This window comes from Aythya fuligula, chromosome 20, assembly GCF_009819795.1.
Source record: "Aythya fuligula isolate bAytFul2 chromosome 20, bAytFul2.pri, whole genome shotgun sequence".
Lineage (NCBI taxonomy): Eukaryota > Metazoa > Chordata > Aves > Anseriformes > Anatidae > Aythya > Aythya fuligula.
This window is the reverse complement of record NC_045578.1, coordinates 6,835,337-6,851,054: the sequence shown is the minus strand read 5'-3', so window position 1 is coordinate 6,851,054 and position 15,718 is coordinate 6,835,337. Positions and strand designations below refer to the sequence as shown.

The window sequence follows — 15,718 nt, the reverse complement described above, 5'->3', positions numbered from 1 at the left end:
GGCGCCGGCGGGGCCGGGCGGAGGGGGGCGTGGCCGTGCGGGAATTAAAACACCAAGCCCCGCCCCCGGCCACGCCCCCAGCGCCCGGCAGCCCGCGCCAGCGCGCGCCCCGGGGCGCGGGCGCGGGAGCCGAGCGCGATGGGCCCCGGGTGGCGGGCGCCGTCGGTGGCGCTGGTGGGGGGCAGCGTGGCGCTGTTCGGGGGGCTCCGCCGGGCAGCCCTGGCCCTGCCCCGACCCGCGGCCGTGCGGAGCCGTCCCGGCAGGGTCTGGCGTTGGGGGAACCTCCTCGTCTCCTTCGCGCACTCCGTGCTGGCCGGCCTCTGGGCCCTGTTTAGGTACCGGGATGGGAAGTTGGAGGGGGGTGCTAAGGGGTGAGGGGAGTGGCGGTGGGGAAGTTTTCTCGCCCGCTTGCACTCGGATAGGGGTCCCCTCGGGAGCAGGACACCCCCCCCGAGCATGGGAAGCCCCGGTTTGGCCCGGCACCGGGGTGGGTTTGGGGTCCCGGGGCTGTACCCGCTGTGCTCACCCCGTTTTCCCCCTTTTTCTGCTCCCCCCCCCAGCCTCTGGCAGTCCCCGGAGCTGCTCTCCGACATCCAGGACGGCTACAGCGTCTCAGGGCACCTGCTCGTCTGCTTCTCCTCAGGTAAGCAGCCACATGGCCAGGACACGCTGGGGACACATTTGGGACACGTCCATCCCATGGGACTGCACCCACACAGCTCAGGGACCCCACACCTCCCGCTTCTCCAGCAGCAAGCCGCCTGCATGGCACCAGCGCCCCAGGGCATGGCTCCACCACGGGGCTCCTTGCGCAGAGCACGGGCTCGCCGCCCTCCTCGGGGCACCCCAAACCCCTCCTGCACCCCATTTCCCTCAGCGGGGTGCCGGCACGCAAGCCTGACCCCTCCATGCTCTCCCTCATCCCGCAGGCTACTTCATCCACGACAGCCTCGACATCATCTTCAACCACCAGTCCCGCTCGTCCTGGGAGTACCTGGTGCACCACGCCATGGTGAGCACGGGGAGGGGACGGGGCACCTCGGGGGGGGATTGCTGTGCTCCTGGGGCCGTGCAGCGAGGCGAGCCGCAGCCCTTCCCTGCGCCTCGCCCTGGCTGCCAGGTAGGTTGTGCATCCAGGAGCCCAGGGAGCCCGGCGGGGCAGGACGGCTGCCAGAGGCGGCTCCTGGCGCCGGGAGCCAGACAGGCTGCTGCTCCCTGGCACAGGGGCACAGCTTGGTGCTGGATTCTTGCATTGGGGACTGAGATCTGCCCTCGGATCGGGTGCCCGCGGGGTCCCAGGGTCTCCAGGAGGGGATCTGGGTGCTCCCACCATAGGTACACCCAGAGCGTAGTGGGGGAGAGCTCGCACCCCGCGGGGCTGTGCCCAACCCGGGAGCTGATCCATCCCCATCCCCTCCTCCCAGGCCATCTCTGCCTTCGTCTCGCTCATCATCACGGGCCGCTTCCTGGTGGCGGCGATGCTGCTGCTGCTGGTGGAGGTGAGCAACATCTTCCTCACCGCCCGCATGCTGCTCAAGATGAGCAACGTGCCTTCGCCGGCGCTCTACCGGGCCAACAAGTACGTCAACCTGGTGATGTACTTCGCCTTCCGCCTGGCCCCCCAGGCCTACCTCACCTGGTATTTCCTCCGCCACGTGGAGGTGCAGGGCCAGGGCGCCTTCCTGACGGCCAACCTGCTGCTGCTCGACGCCATGATCCTCATGTACTTCTCCCGCCTCCTGCGCTCCGATTTCTGCCCTTCCCTGCGCCAGGGGAGGGACGTGGACGGGGAGAAGTTCCTCATAGACTGAGAACGCCGGGCTCCTACCTGCTCTTCATGTGCCTTAGGGCTCGCTCGCTCCCCACCCCGCGGCCGCGGGCCCTGCGTTCACCCCTCTGCAAGCCGCTGCTACCCTGCTGGACCAGCCCGACAGCCGAGCGGATGCCACCGAGCCCTGGGGATGCCCCCAAACCCTGGGGCAGATCCTGGGGAGGAGCAGCCCGAGCCTGCTTTCGGCGCCAGCGCGGCCAAGGGGTGGCTGCGTGGCGCAGCCGATGGCCGGAGAGGGCTGGGAGGGAAGGGCCGCGGCCCTCCCGCGGTGGTGCTGGGTGCTCTGTGCATTAAATGGGTCTGTTCACTGCTGCCGTGGCTTGCCCAGGCTGGCTTTTTGTTATTTTTTTGTTGTTGGGAGGAGGAGGAGGGCTGAGGGCATGGGAAAGGATGTGCCCCAGCTCCCAGGGGAGGGCAGGGAGCCGGCACCACGCCAGGGACCCCCCTCGGGGATGCATCCAGCACGGTGCTGAAAAAGCAAAGCTCCGGCTCTCCCTTGCTTTCTACTCGTGTTTTTCCTTTCTGTTTCCCCTCGGGGGTGAGCTCCTGCACCCTGAGGGCCTCGCAGGGATAGGGGGAAGGCATCAGGAGAAGGGCTGAGCCCGGCTGTGGTCCCTGAGTGGAGCTGTGACTCACCCAGCAGCCACGTGAAGCCGAGCTGGCACGGGAAGGCCGAGCGAGGCCACGGCTCTTCCTGGAACATCGCTGCCTGCTCAATCCCCCCGGGGCTGCCTCCGCCAGCCCCGCTGCCTCCAGCAGCTCCCCACGGAGCCAGGGTGCAGCTCCCATGGGGCTGGAGCTGGCCCTGCCGGTCCTGTGGGGTGCAGGAGTGGTGGGAAGGCAAATGGTGATGTTGTGACAGCGCCGGGATCACCCCGGGCTGGCTACGAGCAGCGGGGCTTTGAGGGATTCCTGCCCACAACCTGCTCCCGGGTGGGATCGGTCCTAAAACAGCAGCTCGGGCAGACTGCAGGTCAAATGAGGATGGAGGGGAAGAGGCTCAGCTGTGGGGTTGGATCCTTCCAGGGCTCCCCGACCCCGCAGCTGGCACTGGGGGCCGGGCGTTGGCAGGAGTTGAAATGGAGACGCAGCGCTCGGGGCCGTGCGTGGGCAGGGATCTGCTCCAGCCCCACAGCAGCCCCCGAGGCTCCCCACGGGTTCTCCTCCTGCCCCAGCAGGCCCCAGCCTCCCCTCCAGGAGCTCTCCTGACTTCCACCGCATCCCCCCCTGCTGCAGCTGAAGCCCCCCGGCCTCAGCACCACCCCCACCTGCCCATACCCCACGAGGTGAATCCCCAAATTGCATTTTCCCTCCCATCACCTCTCCCCCAGTCTCTCCCAGCGCTCCCACCGCCCTCCTGCAGCACAGAGGGGTCGGGCATCACCCAGTTCCCCCAGCAGGCACCCCAGTTGCCTCCCAGTTTCCACCAGCAGCGCCGGGCCAGCTGTGGGGCAGGCCGGCTGCCAGCCCTGAGCAGGAGGCAGGCAGAGGGAAGGTGCCAGCCTGCAGCAGCCATCGGGAGAAGATGAAGGCAGGGTCAGGGCAGACTGCAAGTCATGCTGATGTGAAATCCCTTCCCAGCCCAGCCTCCACGCCGCCGGGGAGTGCTGCAGCCTGTACCCATTCCTCGTTCCGCATTGGGGCTCTCCCTGTGGGGTGAGCATGGCGAGGAGAGGAGCTCCTCCAACCCCAAATCGCTTTTGGGGTGGCCACAGCTCGGATAGGAACAGGGCACGGGGCTTGGTGGGTACCCTCAGAGCCCTTGCTGCTGCTTGTTCCCTTCTCAGAGTGCTCCAGAGCCCTCACGAGCACCAGGTGCAGCTGCAGGAGAGGTCTGTCTTGGGTTTGTCCTGAGTCTGTCCCAGGTCCCTGCTGCCCTGATCCCTCTTCAGCCTTCCCTGGCCCACACACACCGTGCCAACAGCCCCCGCTGTCTGTTTCGAGCCCCTGACCTAAAAAAGTCGAGGGGTTGGGAAGTTTCTGGCCTGCACCCGGGGTGGCCGAGCAGCCACAGAAAGGAGCAGCACGGAGAGAAGCAGCACTGAGCCCTCGAGGTTTCTCACCCAAGGGAGCGTCACCACCCGCCTCCCTCAGCCCCAAAGTTGCCTCCGGCCTCTCCCACAGCCTCCCATCCTCCCCAGCCCCTACAGCACCTCCACGCTGTCCTCACGAAGCATTCCTGCAGCTGGTGGAGGCTCAGAGCTACCCCAAAGGGTTTGGGGGCTCTCCCCCAGTACCCGGAGCCACCCCACAGCAGAGGAGCTCGGGGAGGTCGGAAGCTTCACACCGCGTGAAGGGAATCTGGAGCCAAGAGCAGCTAAAAAGGGAAAAATCGTGACCTACTGCCCCAAAAGAGCAGCAGCAATCAGGGGAGCTGCCCCTCAGGACCCCCTGCAAGAGGCTGGAAGGGAACTGGCTGTCCCCCTGCCTCTGCTCGATTGCTCCGATCAATATTTGGCCACCGCCTTCACCGCGCCTCTCAGCACTTAACGCCAATTATCTCTATCAGCACTCCACCTCCAGTCCCTGCTCACCGAGTGCTCCGCGTTCTTAGGGCTCTCCAAGCACTCCAAAAAGCTGCTTTCATCCCAAACGTTGTGGCAACGGGGCCGCCCAAACAGCAGCTGGCTTGGAAACAGCCCCTGGTGAGGGACCGTGGGGAGGAACCACGGGGAAACCGGGCTCCAGCTCACACGCTGCAACGAGGGGAGCGTGGATGGTGCCAGAAAAAAAAAAAAAAAAAACAAAAGCAAACAGAGTGCCTGCTGTTGTGTTAGCTTGAGGGTTTCAGAGCCTGCAGCCTAAGCAAATAGTTTAAGAGGTGGGAAATGGCCCGGCACCCAGCTTGCAGCAGACCTGAGCTGTGAACGTGGTTTTGGTGCAGGTAGCAGCGGCCTCCCAGGCTCGTGGTGCACCCCACGGGGGTTCTGTAGGGTGCTGGGAATCACCACAAATATTCACTAATAGCAGCGTGACAAAATGCACCAGGATAGCAGCACAGTGCTGTGCACAGGTACCTGCACCAGGAGAGCGTCGCCTCACCGGGGTTTTACCCGCAGAGAGACCAGGTCAGCCCCGCGGGACGCCCCAGAGCAGGGAGGTGCCGCACGTGGGACAGCCCCGCACACCCCGAGAGCCTCTCCCGGGGCAGCTGGCTGCAGGAAGGAAAAGGAAAGCAGGAAGGAAAAGGAAAGCAGGGACCCCGTTTGCTAAAAATGGAGCCCCAGCAGTCTCCTGCAGGCTTTTCAGGATGGGCTGCGCGGTCATAAAACACAGCAGGAGCCCCTGGGTGGTTTCACAGGGTTTATTGTCCCGTCTGTACAGTCCTCCATGCAGCTTAGATGATTCCAATCTGCAAAGAAGCAGAAGGGGTTAAAACAGCTGGCAAAGAGGCAGAGCCTCCGCCAGACATCGCCACCACACATCTCCCACATCCTCCTGCTCTCTGAGGACAGGTTTCTTCCTCCCACACCCGCCCAGGTGCCTCACATCGTGGTTCCACACACCACCGGGATCCCCATGCTGCTCCCCACCACCACCTCCTGCTCCCCACAGTTCTACCAAGGACTAAACCCCGAGCCCTTTGCAGCAGGACGGCCACCTGCAGTGAAATCCCTTCCACCCAGTGCCTTTGGCACCGTTTTCCCCCGAGGGAGCTGCCCGCAGCGCTGGCTGAGAACACTGTGGAGCCAAACACCACTTCAGACACGCCTCCTGCCTCCTCTCCCACCCCTTCACAGCTCCCAGGAACTTCCCCACAGAACTCGGTGGATTTTATGACCAGGAAGTGTTCCTGCTTACAAACACTCTCAGATCCTGCCCAACTACAAGGATGCTGCAGTAGCACCAGCGTGCTTCAAGCACCACCAGGTGTAGAAAATGAGATAACAAATGGAAACGTGACAGATTTCCAAGATTTCTCACCTTGTTGGCTACATCCAGCGCATCGTAATCTGGAGCCAGTCGGACGTAAGCCTTTTTCTCCCCGTCAGGCCTAGAAAAGGAGATGGGAAAGGAGAGATCAGCACAGGGGCACGCCATTCCTCACACCTACTCCATCCTCCTACTACGGGATGTGCATCAGTGGTTCCTTTGGAAACATCAGTTTGCTCAGGGGTAAAACACGATCACATCATCTGCACAGAACTCCCTCGGCTCCCTGCTAAAGCCAGCTTCCTGCCTGCCACTAGTTTACACTTCCACCAAGATGTGCTCAGTCAAAAGTTGCTTTTATCATCATTTTAGCGCTGAGAACACTACAGAACTTAATTCCAAGCCTCCTCAGAGCTCCCACAGCACTGCTGAAACTCACACGTGTTCAAGCTTTCCGTCGAAAGCCACACTGAGCACCTGAAGTACCAGACACCCACTGGTGACTTGATCTCCCCCTCTCACCTGATCAACGTGTTGACCTTGGCCACGTCGATGTCGTACAGCTTCTTGACAGCCTGCTTGATCTGGTGCTTGTTTGCCTTGACATCGACGATGAAAACCAGAGTGTTGTTGTCCTCTATCTTCTTCATCGCCGATTCTGTTGTCAAGGGGAACTTGATAATGGCATAATGGTCCAGCCTGCAGGAGAAAGGCCCCTGGGTTAACAAAAGGATGGCAGGAGCTGTACCTACGCTTCAGAAGGTTTCAAACACCAGGTTTGGGGTGCATCAGTTACCAAAAAAAGTTTTAATCACAAACTCTCAGGCTTTGGTCGCTTGAAATCATCACCTGCACCCCAACACGGTGCCACCAAAACAGGGCTCAGCCCCAGGAGCAGCACAATGGACAAGTCCCACCTTCAGACCCACACAGGGGGCCAGGCTCCCACACAAGGGGCCGTCCCCACCCCACAAACACTGTGCCACCTGCACCCCACACGTACTTATTTCTCCGTGGGGCGCTCTTCCGCGGATACTTGGGCTGCCGCCTCAGGCGTAGGGTTTTGGGCCTCCGGAAGGTGGGCGACGTGCGGATCTTCTTCTTCTTGTGGCTGTGGACGCCCTTCAGGACGGCCTTCTTGGCCTTCAGCGCCTTGGCCTTCGCCTCTGTCTTCGGAGGCACGGCTGTGACAACCCCTGGGTCAGCACACGGAAGGATCTGCGGGCCCAGGGGGCTCCCCGAGGGGGCACCCCCACCGGCAGAGCCCCTCCGAGGGGCCCAGCCCCCCCTCAGCCCCCCTCAGCCCTCAGGCCCAGGCCTCCCGCTGCAGGCCGCTCCCACCCCCTCCACGTGCCCGCAGCCCGGCACCGCACCGCGGCCCCCGGGAACGCCGCAAACCTCCGGAGCCGAGCCCCGGGCACCCCCTAGACCCCGCAGGGAGCCGATCACACCGCCCGGGGGCCGCTCGCCCCTCACGGCCGCCCGCGCTCACCCTCCTTCTTCGCCTTGGGCGCCATCTTGGGCCGCCGGAAGCCGAAAGGGGCCTCCCGCCCCGCGCCGCACGGGCTTATAGCCCCAAATCGCGCGAGATCTCCTTGCACCCCCTCTCGCCGCGAGGCGTGCTGGGAAGCGTAGTCCTTGAGGTGAGACTCTCCGACGCATGCGCGTATCGTTCCGTAGCCCGCGGGGCATTATGGGGGTTGTAGTCCCGCTCCCCTCTCCGTCGTCACCGGGGGGGGTCCCGGGAGGGGGGGGTCCCGGGGGTCCCGGAGGGGGGGTGGGGGGAGGCGGCAGGGCCCGGGCCGGCAGGACCCGCGGTGCCGGCCCCTCCCCGCCACGAAAAGCCCGAGGGAGGGGCCAGGAGGGCGGGGGCGCAGCGCCGAGCAGAGGGAGAGGGGTAACGGGGTAACGGGACCCCCCCGGGGACACTGGGGGGGGACATCGGGGGGCAACCGGGGACACGGGGACACGGGGACGGGACGGGGACATGGGGCTGAGGATGCCCCAGGATGCATGGAAGGGGATGGGGCGGGATAAGGAGGGGGTAAGGGGGGCGGGGGGGGCAGTGGGGGGGCGTGGGGGGGGCACAGGGGGACATGGGGGGGGGACAGGAGAGATTTGGGGACGTGGGGACATGGGGACGGGGAGTGGGGGACTTGGGGACACGAGGGACGTCCCCACAAGCGGGACGTGGGGAGGGTGGGACTGGGGGACAATGGGATTTGGGGACGGGGGGACATGGGGACATGAGGTGGGGGGCAGGGGGCCACGAGGGGTTGGGGACGAGTGAGATTTGGGGACATGGGGACAGCAGGAGGTGAGGAGGAGTTGACTTGGGGACAGAGGGACTTGGGGACTTGGGGACATCGGGACTTGGGGACATGATAACTCGTGGACACGGGGAAATCAGGATTTGGGGACACGGGGACAGCAGAATTTGGGGACACAGGCGCAGCGCCGCCCCCTGCTCCGTCCCCCCCAGGCCTCTCGGCGGCCCTCAGCCCATCCCCGTCCCCGCTCCGTGTCCCAGCTCGCCCCGCTGGCCCCAGGGGACCATGAACGTGCTGGCCCCCGTCCGCAGGGACCGGGTGATCGCCGACCTGCCACAGGTGACCGAGGAGGGGACAACAGCCCCGGGGTGGCCTCCGTGAGCCCCACGAGCTCACCGGGGGTCCCTTTTTTGTGTCCCCCCCTCTCCCCGTGGCAGTGTTTTCGGAAGGAGGCCGCCCTGCACGCCCGCAACGCTTTCCACCCCAGCGTGGCCAGCGCCTGCCAGGAGCAGCGGACGGGCACCGTGGGGTGAGGAATCCCCCCCCCAAAAAAAAAAAAAACAAAACTAGGAAAGGGGGGGGCTCGGGGGTGTCCCCCCAAAAAAAATTAGGGGGGTCCCTACGTTGGGAAGGCACCGCGTGGCTGCTGGCGCTGCCTGGATGCGTCACGGCGCAGGAATGCAGCTGGGGGGGGGGGCGCGGGGGTCCGGGCTGGGATTGTGGCTGCTGGTTTTGGGGGGAGATAACGGGGGGGGAATGGGGAGGATGGGGATATTTTGGCTTCCCAAAATGGCTGGTGTTGAGGGGGAGGGGGAGGTACTGAGTGCCGTGCCCCCCCCCCCCCCCCCAGCAGTGGCTGTGTTCTGCTCTGCCCCGCAGGTTCAAGATCTCCAAAATCATCGTGGTGGGGGACCTGTCGGTGGGGAAGACCTGCCTGATCAACCGGTAACGGGCACTTTTTTTGGGGGGCTGGCACAGTGAGAAGAGCCCCCCCCGGGGGGGGTCTGACGCTCATCTCCTGCTCCCCCCCCCCACCCCCCAAAAAGCTTCTGCAAGGACACCTTCGACAAGAACTACAAGGCGACCATCGGGGTGGATTTCGAGATGGAGCGCTTCGAGGTGCTGGGGGTGCCCTTCAGCCTGCAGCTGTGAGTTGGCGCCAGCCCCCTGCCCCCCCCAAAAAGCACCCCCTGCCCCCCCAAAAAGCACCCTCTGCCCCCCCAAAAAGGCTCCCGCTGCCCCCCCTGACCCCCTGTCCCCAATTTTCCCCCCCCTCCAGCTGGGACACAGCCGGCCAGGAGCGCTTCAAGTGCATCGCCTCCACCTACTACCGGGGGGCACAAGGTGAGACCCCCCCCAACCCCGTGTCCCGTCCCCGCCGGCCGTCCCCGTCCCCATCTCACCTCTCCCCCTCCCCTCCAGCCATCGTCATCGTCTTCGACGTTAACGACGTGGCGTCCCTGGAGCACACACGGTAGGTGACACCCGGCTAAAGAGGATGGGGACGTGCTGGGGGGGGGATTTGGGGACATTTGGGGGGATTTGGGGGCACGGGGCTGTCACGATGCTGGGCAGCGCTCAGCCGGTGACGGTGGCACCTGCAGGCAGTGGCTGGCTGACGCCCTGAAGGAGAACGACCCCGCCAACGTCATCCTCTTCCTGGTGGGCTCCAAGAAGGACCTGAGCGTGAGTGTGTCCCCCTCCCCGGGACCCTCCCAGCTGCGTGGGGGCCGTCCCCAGCCCCCCCCCACACCCCCATTTTTTGGCAGACGCCGGCGCAGTACAGCCTGATGGAGAAGGACGCGCTCAAGGTGGCCCAGGAGATGCAGGCGGAGTTCTGGGCCGTGTCCTCGCTCACCGGTGGGTCCCGGATGAGGGGTGGGGGGTTCAGGTGGCCCCCCCCTTGGTGAGACGAGGGGCTCAGGGGGTCTTATCCCATGGGGCAGGGGAGAACGTGCGGGATTTCTTCTTCCGCGTGGCGGCGCTGACCTTCGAGAGCAGCGTGCTGGCGGAGCTGGAGCGCGGCAGCGCCCGCAGGATCGGCGACACCGTGCGTGAGTACCCCCGGCTGCCCCCCCCCGGGTGCCCCCCGCTGCCCCCCACCCACTCCTTTTTCCCTCCAGACATCACAAGCAACCAGAGCGACCTGTACCAGTCGGCGCCCCGCAAGAAGCCCAAGTGCTGCCAGTGAGGGGGCAGCCCCCCAGCGCAGCCCCCCCGTAACGCCCGCGTCTCCGTACCAAAGAGCAGCGGCCCCCGCCCCCCCCGGGGAGCCGTTCCTGGGGCTGGGGCTGGGCAGGGACCCCCGCGGCCCCCTTAGCTATGCAAACCCATTCCGGGGGAGACGCCCCCAGCCTTCCATTTGTTTGAATAAAACGTGTTTTTTTATGCTTTTTAAAAAAGGCGTCAGGACGGCGGGCGCGAGGCAGAGCCAGCGGCAGGGCGCAGGAGGAGTTGTTATTTTCTTGCTTACGCCAAAACCCAAAGCGGGCAGCAAATGCCCCAAACTGGGGGTGCAGCGTGCCGGCCCCAGCATCATTCCCAGCCCGTTTGGTGGCGGTCGAAGCGTGGCTGCAGGCGGGGGGGCACGCAGTGGGCGCACTTGTAGCGCTCCCGGATCCACCGCGCGCCCTCGCTGTCCTCCATGCAGACGGCCGCCACGCCTGCGGGACGCGCAGGGGGCTCAGCACCCACTGTGGCCCCCACGGGAGCACCCCGGGGTGCCCCCTTCCTACCTGCCACGACCCCCCCGAGCCGCTCCACCAGCCGGATGGCCGCTCGCATGGTGCCCCCGGTTTCCACCCACTGGTCCACCAGGAGGACGCGCAGACCTGGGGAGGGGCAGAGGCTGCGTCCGAGCGCCCGGTGCCCTGCGCCGGCAGCCCCCCCGTGACGGGAGTGCCCCCTGGGCTCACCCGGCGAGACGGTGTCGGTGCGGACCTCCATCACCTTCTCCCGGCCTGAGTAGTCGGTGTAGGGCTCCGACAGCGTCTCCACGCAGAGGTGCCCGGCTTTACGGATGGCCAGGAAGCCCTTGCGCAATGCAACAGCCACGGCGGCACCTGGGGGGTGGCCGTGGCGCCGTCAGTCCCCCACGGGGACAAGATTTGGGGACCCCGGGCTCGCCCGCATCCCCCCTCACCCAGGATGAAGCCCATGGCATCGATGCCGGCCACCAGGTCGATGGGGTCCCCCTGGAAGGGCTGCAGCAGGTCGGCCACGCAGTCCTGCAAGGCCTGGGGAGACAGCGGAGGTGCTAGGTGCCCCTAAGGGTGCCCAAACCCCCCAGACCCAAAGCCCACCCGGGTGCCAACCCCCCCCCGGGTGCCCCTTGCCCGGGTGCTGGGTACTTGCGGGTGGCAGTAGAGCCGGGACGGGTCCAGCCAGGCGTAGTTGGGACCTTTGGTGTTGGGGGCCATCAGCGCCAGGTACCAGCCCTTCTCGTGGGCGGCGGGGACGTGGCTCAGGTCCATGCGCGGGGACTGCAGGCGCTGCGAGCACGGGGGGGGCTGCGGGTGTGCAAGGGGGTGAGATCCACACCCTGCAGGGCTCCCCGTGGCTCGGGGCACCCCAACTTCCCTGTGCACACCCCAGTTTCCCCATGCACACCTCAACTTCCCCATACACACCTCAATTTCCCCCAACACGCCCCAATTTCCCTGTGCACACCCCACAGCCCTGCGCCGGGCTCCGTACCTGGGTGCCTGTTGTGAGGCCGAGCGGAGTGGGACTGTCACGGGGACCCAGAACAGTCACGGACAGCGACAGCTGAGCAGGGGCAGCCCCGCAGTGCCGGGCCCCCCGCCAGCACCCTCGGCCAGCGGGGACCTGGGCCGGTGCCAGGCAGGAGCCGTGGCGGTGACGTGCCCCCAAGGGGGTGGCAGGGAGCACCGGGGGGGTCACACCCCTGCAAGCGCGTCCCCAGCACCCAGAGGTGCCAGGGCTGGGTGTGCAAAGCATCCTGTGAGTGTGAGGTTTGGACATGGCAGAGCCGTGCTCAGGGTGCAGCTTTTTGGGGTCTTTGGGCTTCTCGAGGCCGCGCACGTCCCCGCTGGGGCCTCGGGCACCGTCCTGCCCTGTCAAGCGCTGGCTGCAGCGGCCAGGCTCCGCGTCCTGACTGCAAATGGGCTTTGGCAAAGGGGAGCCTGCGAGGGGTGAGGAGCCTTTGGCAGCTTTCTTGGGAGCTGCCAGCCCCGGCTGAGCACAGACCCCAGGAAAAGCTCCATTCAGCTGGGGGCTGCGTCGTCCCCGTCTGCGTCCTGCCCACGGCACGGCCCCGCTGGGTGCTGCTGCTCCTCGTGTCCGTCGTGGCCGTGGGGGAGCGTGGCTGGGGCTGCGAGGGCTGGCACCTTGTGGGGTGGGGGACTGGAGCATTGCTCCCGCTGGCTGCACTGGCACAGGCTGCACCGCGTGGAGCTGAGCTGTGCCGTGCCAACTGGGGCATGCAATGCTGTGCCATGCCGAGCTGTGCCAAGCAATGCCATGCCGAGTCGCACCGTGCCACACCATGCTGTGCCGTGCCATGCTGTGCCAAGCAAGGCCATGCTGATCTCCACCATGCCATGCCACGCTGAGCTGTGCCATGCCGAGCTGTGCCACGCCATGCCGTGCCACACCAAGCTGTGCCAAGCAATGCCGTGCCAAGCTGCACCTTGCCATACCACACCGTGCCGAGCCATGTCAATCTGAGCCATGCCATGCCATGCCATGCCAAGCCATGCCATGCCATGCCATGCCATGCCATGCCAAGCTGTGCTGTGCCATACTGTGCCGTGCTGTGCCAGGCAGTGCCATATTGAGCTCCGCCATGCTATGCCATGCCAAACTGTGCCATGCTGAGCTGTGCCATGCTGTGATGTGCCATGCCATGCCACGCCAAGCTGTGCCAAGCAATGCCACGCCGAGCTTCCCCATGCCATGCCAAGCCGAGCCGTGCCGATCCGATCCTTGCCGTGCCGATCCGAGCCGTGCCGCCCCGCGGTGGGCGGGCCGTGCCGTGCCGAGCCCCGCTATAAGGCGGCCCCTCCGCGCTGCTGTCCCCGCGGTGCCATGTGCGCCCCGCGGCCGCTCCTCCGCCTCCTCCTCCTCCTCCTCCTCCTTCACCTCCTCCTGCTGGTGCTGGTGGTCGCCCCCGGAGCAGCCCCGAGCCCCGGAGCGGCCCCCCCGGGGCGGCCCCGAGCTCGCCGTGGGCTCACCTACCCCGGGACGCTGTGGTGCGGAGCCGGGAGCAACGCGGATGCCTACGAGCAGCTGGGTAAGGAGAGAAGGAGCCTGTCCCCGTCCCTCGGATCGTCTGTCCCCATCCCATTGCTGGTCCTCGTCCACCAGTTTGCCCCATTGCAGGGCTGCTCCATCCCAGTCCCCATCCTGGTGGCCTGATCCATCCCCGTAGCACAGTCCCAGTCCATCCCGCTCCCATTCTGGTCCCCAGGTGCTGGTCCAGTCCCTGCCCCAGTGCTGGTCCAATGTGGTCCATACCCAGTCCGTCCCCTGATCCCCATCCCGGTGCTCATCCCATCCTCATCCCCAGACTGGTCCCAGTCCAACCCAGCCCATCCTGCTCCCACTCTCACCCCCACTGCAGTGCTGGTCCAGCCCCAATCCCCATCCCAGTCCCAAGCTCCGTCCCTCCCAATTCCCACCCCAATCCTCACCCCAGCCCCGATCCCAACCCCACCCAGCCCCTGGCTCTTCCTGCACCCCGCAGGGGAGCACCGGGACACCGACCGCTGCTGCCGGGACCATGACCACTGCCAGCACGTCATCCACCCCTTCACCGCCCGCTACGGCTACCGCAACCTGCGCTGGCACACCATCAGCCACTGCGACTGCGACCGCAGGTGAGCACCCCCGGGTCCCCAGGGCTCTGTGTGTGTGTGTATATTCGGGGAGGGGTCCCCCCGGTCTCTCCGTGACCCCGGTGCCGTCCCGCAGGTTGAAGGAGTGCCTGCAGCAGGTGAACGACACGGCCTCGCGCGTGGTGGGCCAGGCTTTCTTCAACGTCATCCGGGTGCCTTGCTTTGAGTTCGCCTACAAGGAGGAGTGCGTGGAGCCCTACCTCTACGTCTGGTGAGTGTGTCCCCCCCTCCCCGTGTGTCCGGCACCGCTTCTGTGTCCCGCACCCACCCCTGACCCCACGCTGTCCCCTCTCCCCGCAGGTGCAGGGCGTACAACACGGTGGCCGTGGCGGTGCCCAGGGAGCCGGTGCTGTACGAATTCGGCGGGGAGCTCATCGACAGGGCAGCGTGGCCGGAGGGGGACGATGCCCTGAGCCCCCCTTGGGGAGGAGGAGAGGTCCCGGTGCAGCGCCATGGCCGCCTGCTGCCCGCCGCCAAAGAGAGGAAAGGGATGAAGGATAAGAAAAAGAAGGGGAAGGGGCTGAAGAAGAAGAGCCCTGGCGAATTCGGGGAGCTGAGCCACGATGCGCACGTCGTCCACGCTCCCCCCGGTGCCCAGCCGGGTTCGGGGGCGCAGGACCCGCTGCCGGAGCTGGGGGAAGCGGCTGGGGGCAGCAGGAAGAGGAGGAGGAGGAAGGAGAGGAACAGAAAGAAGAGGCTGAAAGGCAAAGCTGAGCTGGAGGCTGTGTGAGCCCCAATGCCATGGGTCCAGCTCCCCGCGCGGGTCCTCGCTGTGTTAATAAAGTAGGGCGTCGAGCAGATGGAGCCGTGTGGAGCGGGGAGGAAGGAGCACGCCGAGGGGAAAAGGCTTGGGTTAAGGCTGCTGATGGGATGGGGAAAGGGGAAGGGGGTATTGCTGCCTGACCTGCCTGTGGGCACTCGGCTGGTCCTGGTGCACAACCCCTGAGAAAGGGAAACCCGAGGGTCTGCAGGGTTGGGCCAAAAGGGAAAGGTCTGAAGGGGGTTGAGGTACTCCCCGGTATTCATGGAGGCTCATTTCATGTTCCTGAGGATGGCGAAGTCACCTCCCTGGGGATGGATAGACCCCAGCTCCTGTCCCCACTCCGGCACAGGGCACGGGTTTGGGGTCCCTGCTCCAGCTGGCTGAGCTCCAGCTCCCTGGGGAGTTATTTCCCCGGAGCAGCAATGACTGAAATGCAGTGCCCCGGCTCTGCACCCCTTTTTCCCAGGCTGGGAGCGAGGTGCTCAGCCCCAGCAGCTCCTTTTGCAGCCCCACCAACAGCTCACCCCACACACACTTGGCCCCTGCCACTGGGAGCTGAGCAGCCCCTGTCCCACCCCAAAACACGACACAGGGGCCAGGGGCAGACGCGCTCAGTGCAGCCGATGCCACTTTTACAGCCCCAAGAAGGAGGCAAAGCAGTGCCCAGCTCGCAGCATCACTGCACGGGGAGCTGGAGCCGGGGTGGGCTGCTCGGGGAGGAGAGGGGCAGAGGGGCCCTGTCCTTCCCCGGAAACTTCACACACTGCAGGAGCTCTGGGGTGTGGGACAATAGAAGCTTTTCCAGCCCTGGGACAAAGGCAGAGGCACAGGCAGCAATCGCAGGTTGCTCGGGCAGCCCGACTCATTCCCCTGATGGATAATGGGGTGCCTGAATCAAGGGAAGTGCTCAGGGATGGGACACGAGGCCAGCAGGAGGGCAGCGCCGCCCCACACAACCCCCTGCTGCTCCTGGAGAGGTGCCTGAGGTGTGGATGAGATCCCACGTCCCTGAAATGAGCCCAGGGGGGAAAGGCTGGGGCTGCACCAAGTCATCGTGCCCTCGGTGCAAAGCCCTCGGGGCAAGAGCAGCATCAGTGCTGAACACAGACAGCTCGCAGGCAGC

General features: G+C 65.6%; 4 protein-coding genes and 2 non-coding genes across 6 annotated transcripts; 2 read left to right on the top strand and 4 right to left on the bottom strand.

The window, feature by feature from the left end:
* The first annotated feature begins 123 nt into the window (after window positions 1-123).
* On the top strand, window positions 124-2,146 carry TLCD1 (TLC domain containing 1). Its single transcript, XM_032200839.1, has 4 exons — window positions 124-335; window positions 561-643; window positions 930-1,012; window positions 1,425-2,146. The coding sequence occupies exons 1-4, from the start codon at window positions 139-141 to the stop codon at window positions 1,809-1,811; spliced, it is 750 nt and encodes a 249-aa protein (XP_032056730.1). The 5' UTR covers window positions 124-138; the 3' UTR covers window positions 1,812-2,146.
* Window positions 2,147-5,120: 2,974 nt separating this feature from the next.
* Window positions 5,121-7,257, bottom strand: RPL23A (ribosomal protein L23a). Its single transcript, XM_032200847.1, has 5 exons — window positions 7,197-7,257; window positions 6,708-6,888; window positions 6,227-6,403; window positions 5,756-5,825; window positions 5,121-5,183 (listed from the first exon to the last, which is right to left on the bottom strand). The coding sequence occupies exons 1-5, from the start codon at window positions 7,219-7,221 to the stop codon at window positions 5,169-5,171; spliced, it is 468 nt and encodes a 155-aa protein (XP_032056738.1). The 5' UTR covers window positions 7,222-7,257; the 3' UTR covers window positions 5,121-5,168.
* LOC116497483 lies at window positions 5,907-5,973 on the bottom strand. The gene has a single exon (XR_004254115.1). It is a non-coding gene; the product is annotated as a small nucleolar RNA SNORD42 (small nucleolar RNA).
* On the bottom strand, window positions 6,487-6,560 carry LOC116497471. Its single transcript, XR_004254104.1, has one exon. It is a non-coding gene; the product is annotated as a small nucleolar RNA Z17 (small nucleolar RNA).
* Window positions 7,258-8,012: 755 nt separating the features above from the next.
* On the top strand, window positions 8,013-10,237 carry RAB34 (RAB34, member RAS oncogene family). Its single transcript, XM_032200930.1, has 10 exons — window positions 8,013-8,313; window positions 8,412-8,503; window positions 8,854-8,919; window positions 9,021-9,122; window positions 9,254-9,318; window positions 9,397-9,448; window positions 9,579-9,660; window positions 9,744-9,834; window positions 9,921-10,028; window positions 10,098-10,237. Exons 1-10 carry the CDS (start codon window positions 8,086-8,088, stop codon window positions 10,163-10,165), a joined length of 954 nt encoding a protein of 317 aa, XP_032056821.1. The 5' UTR covers window positions 8,013-8,085; the 3' UTR covers window positions 10,166-10,237.
* Window positions 10,238-10,509: 272 nt separating this feature from the next.
* On the bottom strand, window positions 10,510-11,476 carry LOC116497107 (adenine phosphoribosyltransferase-like). The gene is made up of 5 exons (XM_032200635.1): window positions 11,325-11,476; window positions 11,117-11,210; window positions 10,890-11,036; window positions 10,710-10,805; window positions 10,510-10,637 (listed from the first exon to the last, which is right to left on the bottom strand). The coding sequence occupies exons 1-5, from the start codon at window positions 11,445-11,447 to the stop codon at window positions 10,510-10,512; spliced, it is 588 nt and encodes a 195-aa protein (XP_032056526.1). The 5' UTR covers window positions 11,448-11,476.
* Window positions 11,477-15,718: the final 4,242 nt, after the last annotated feature.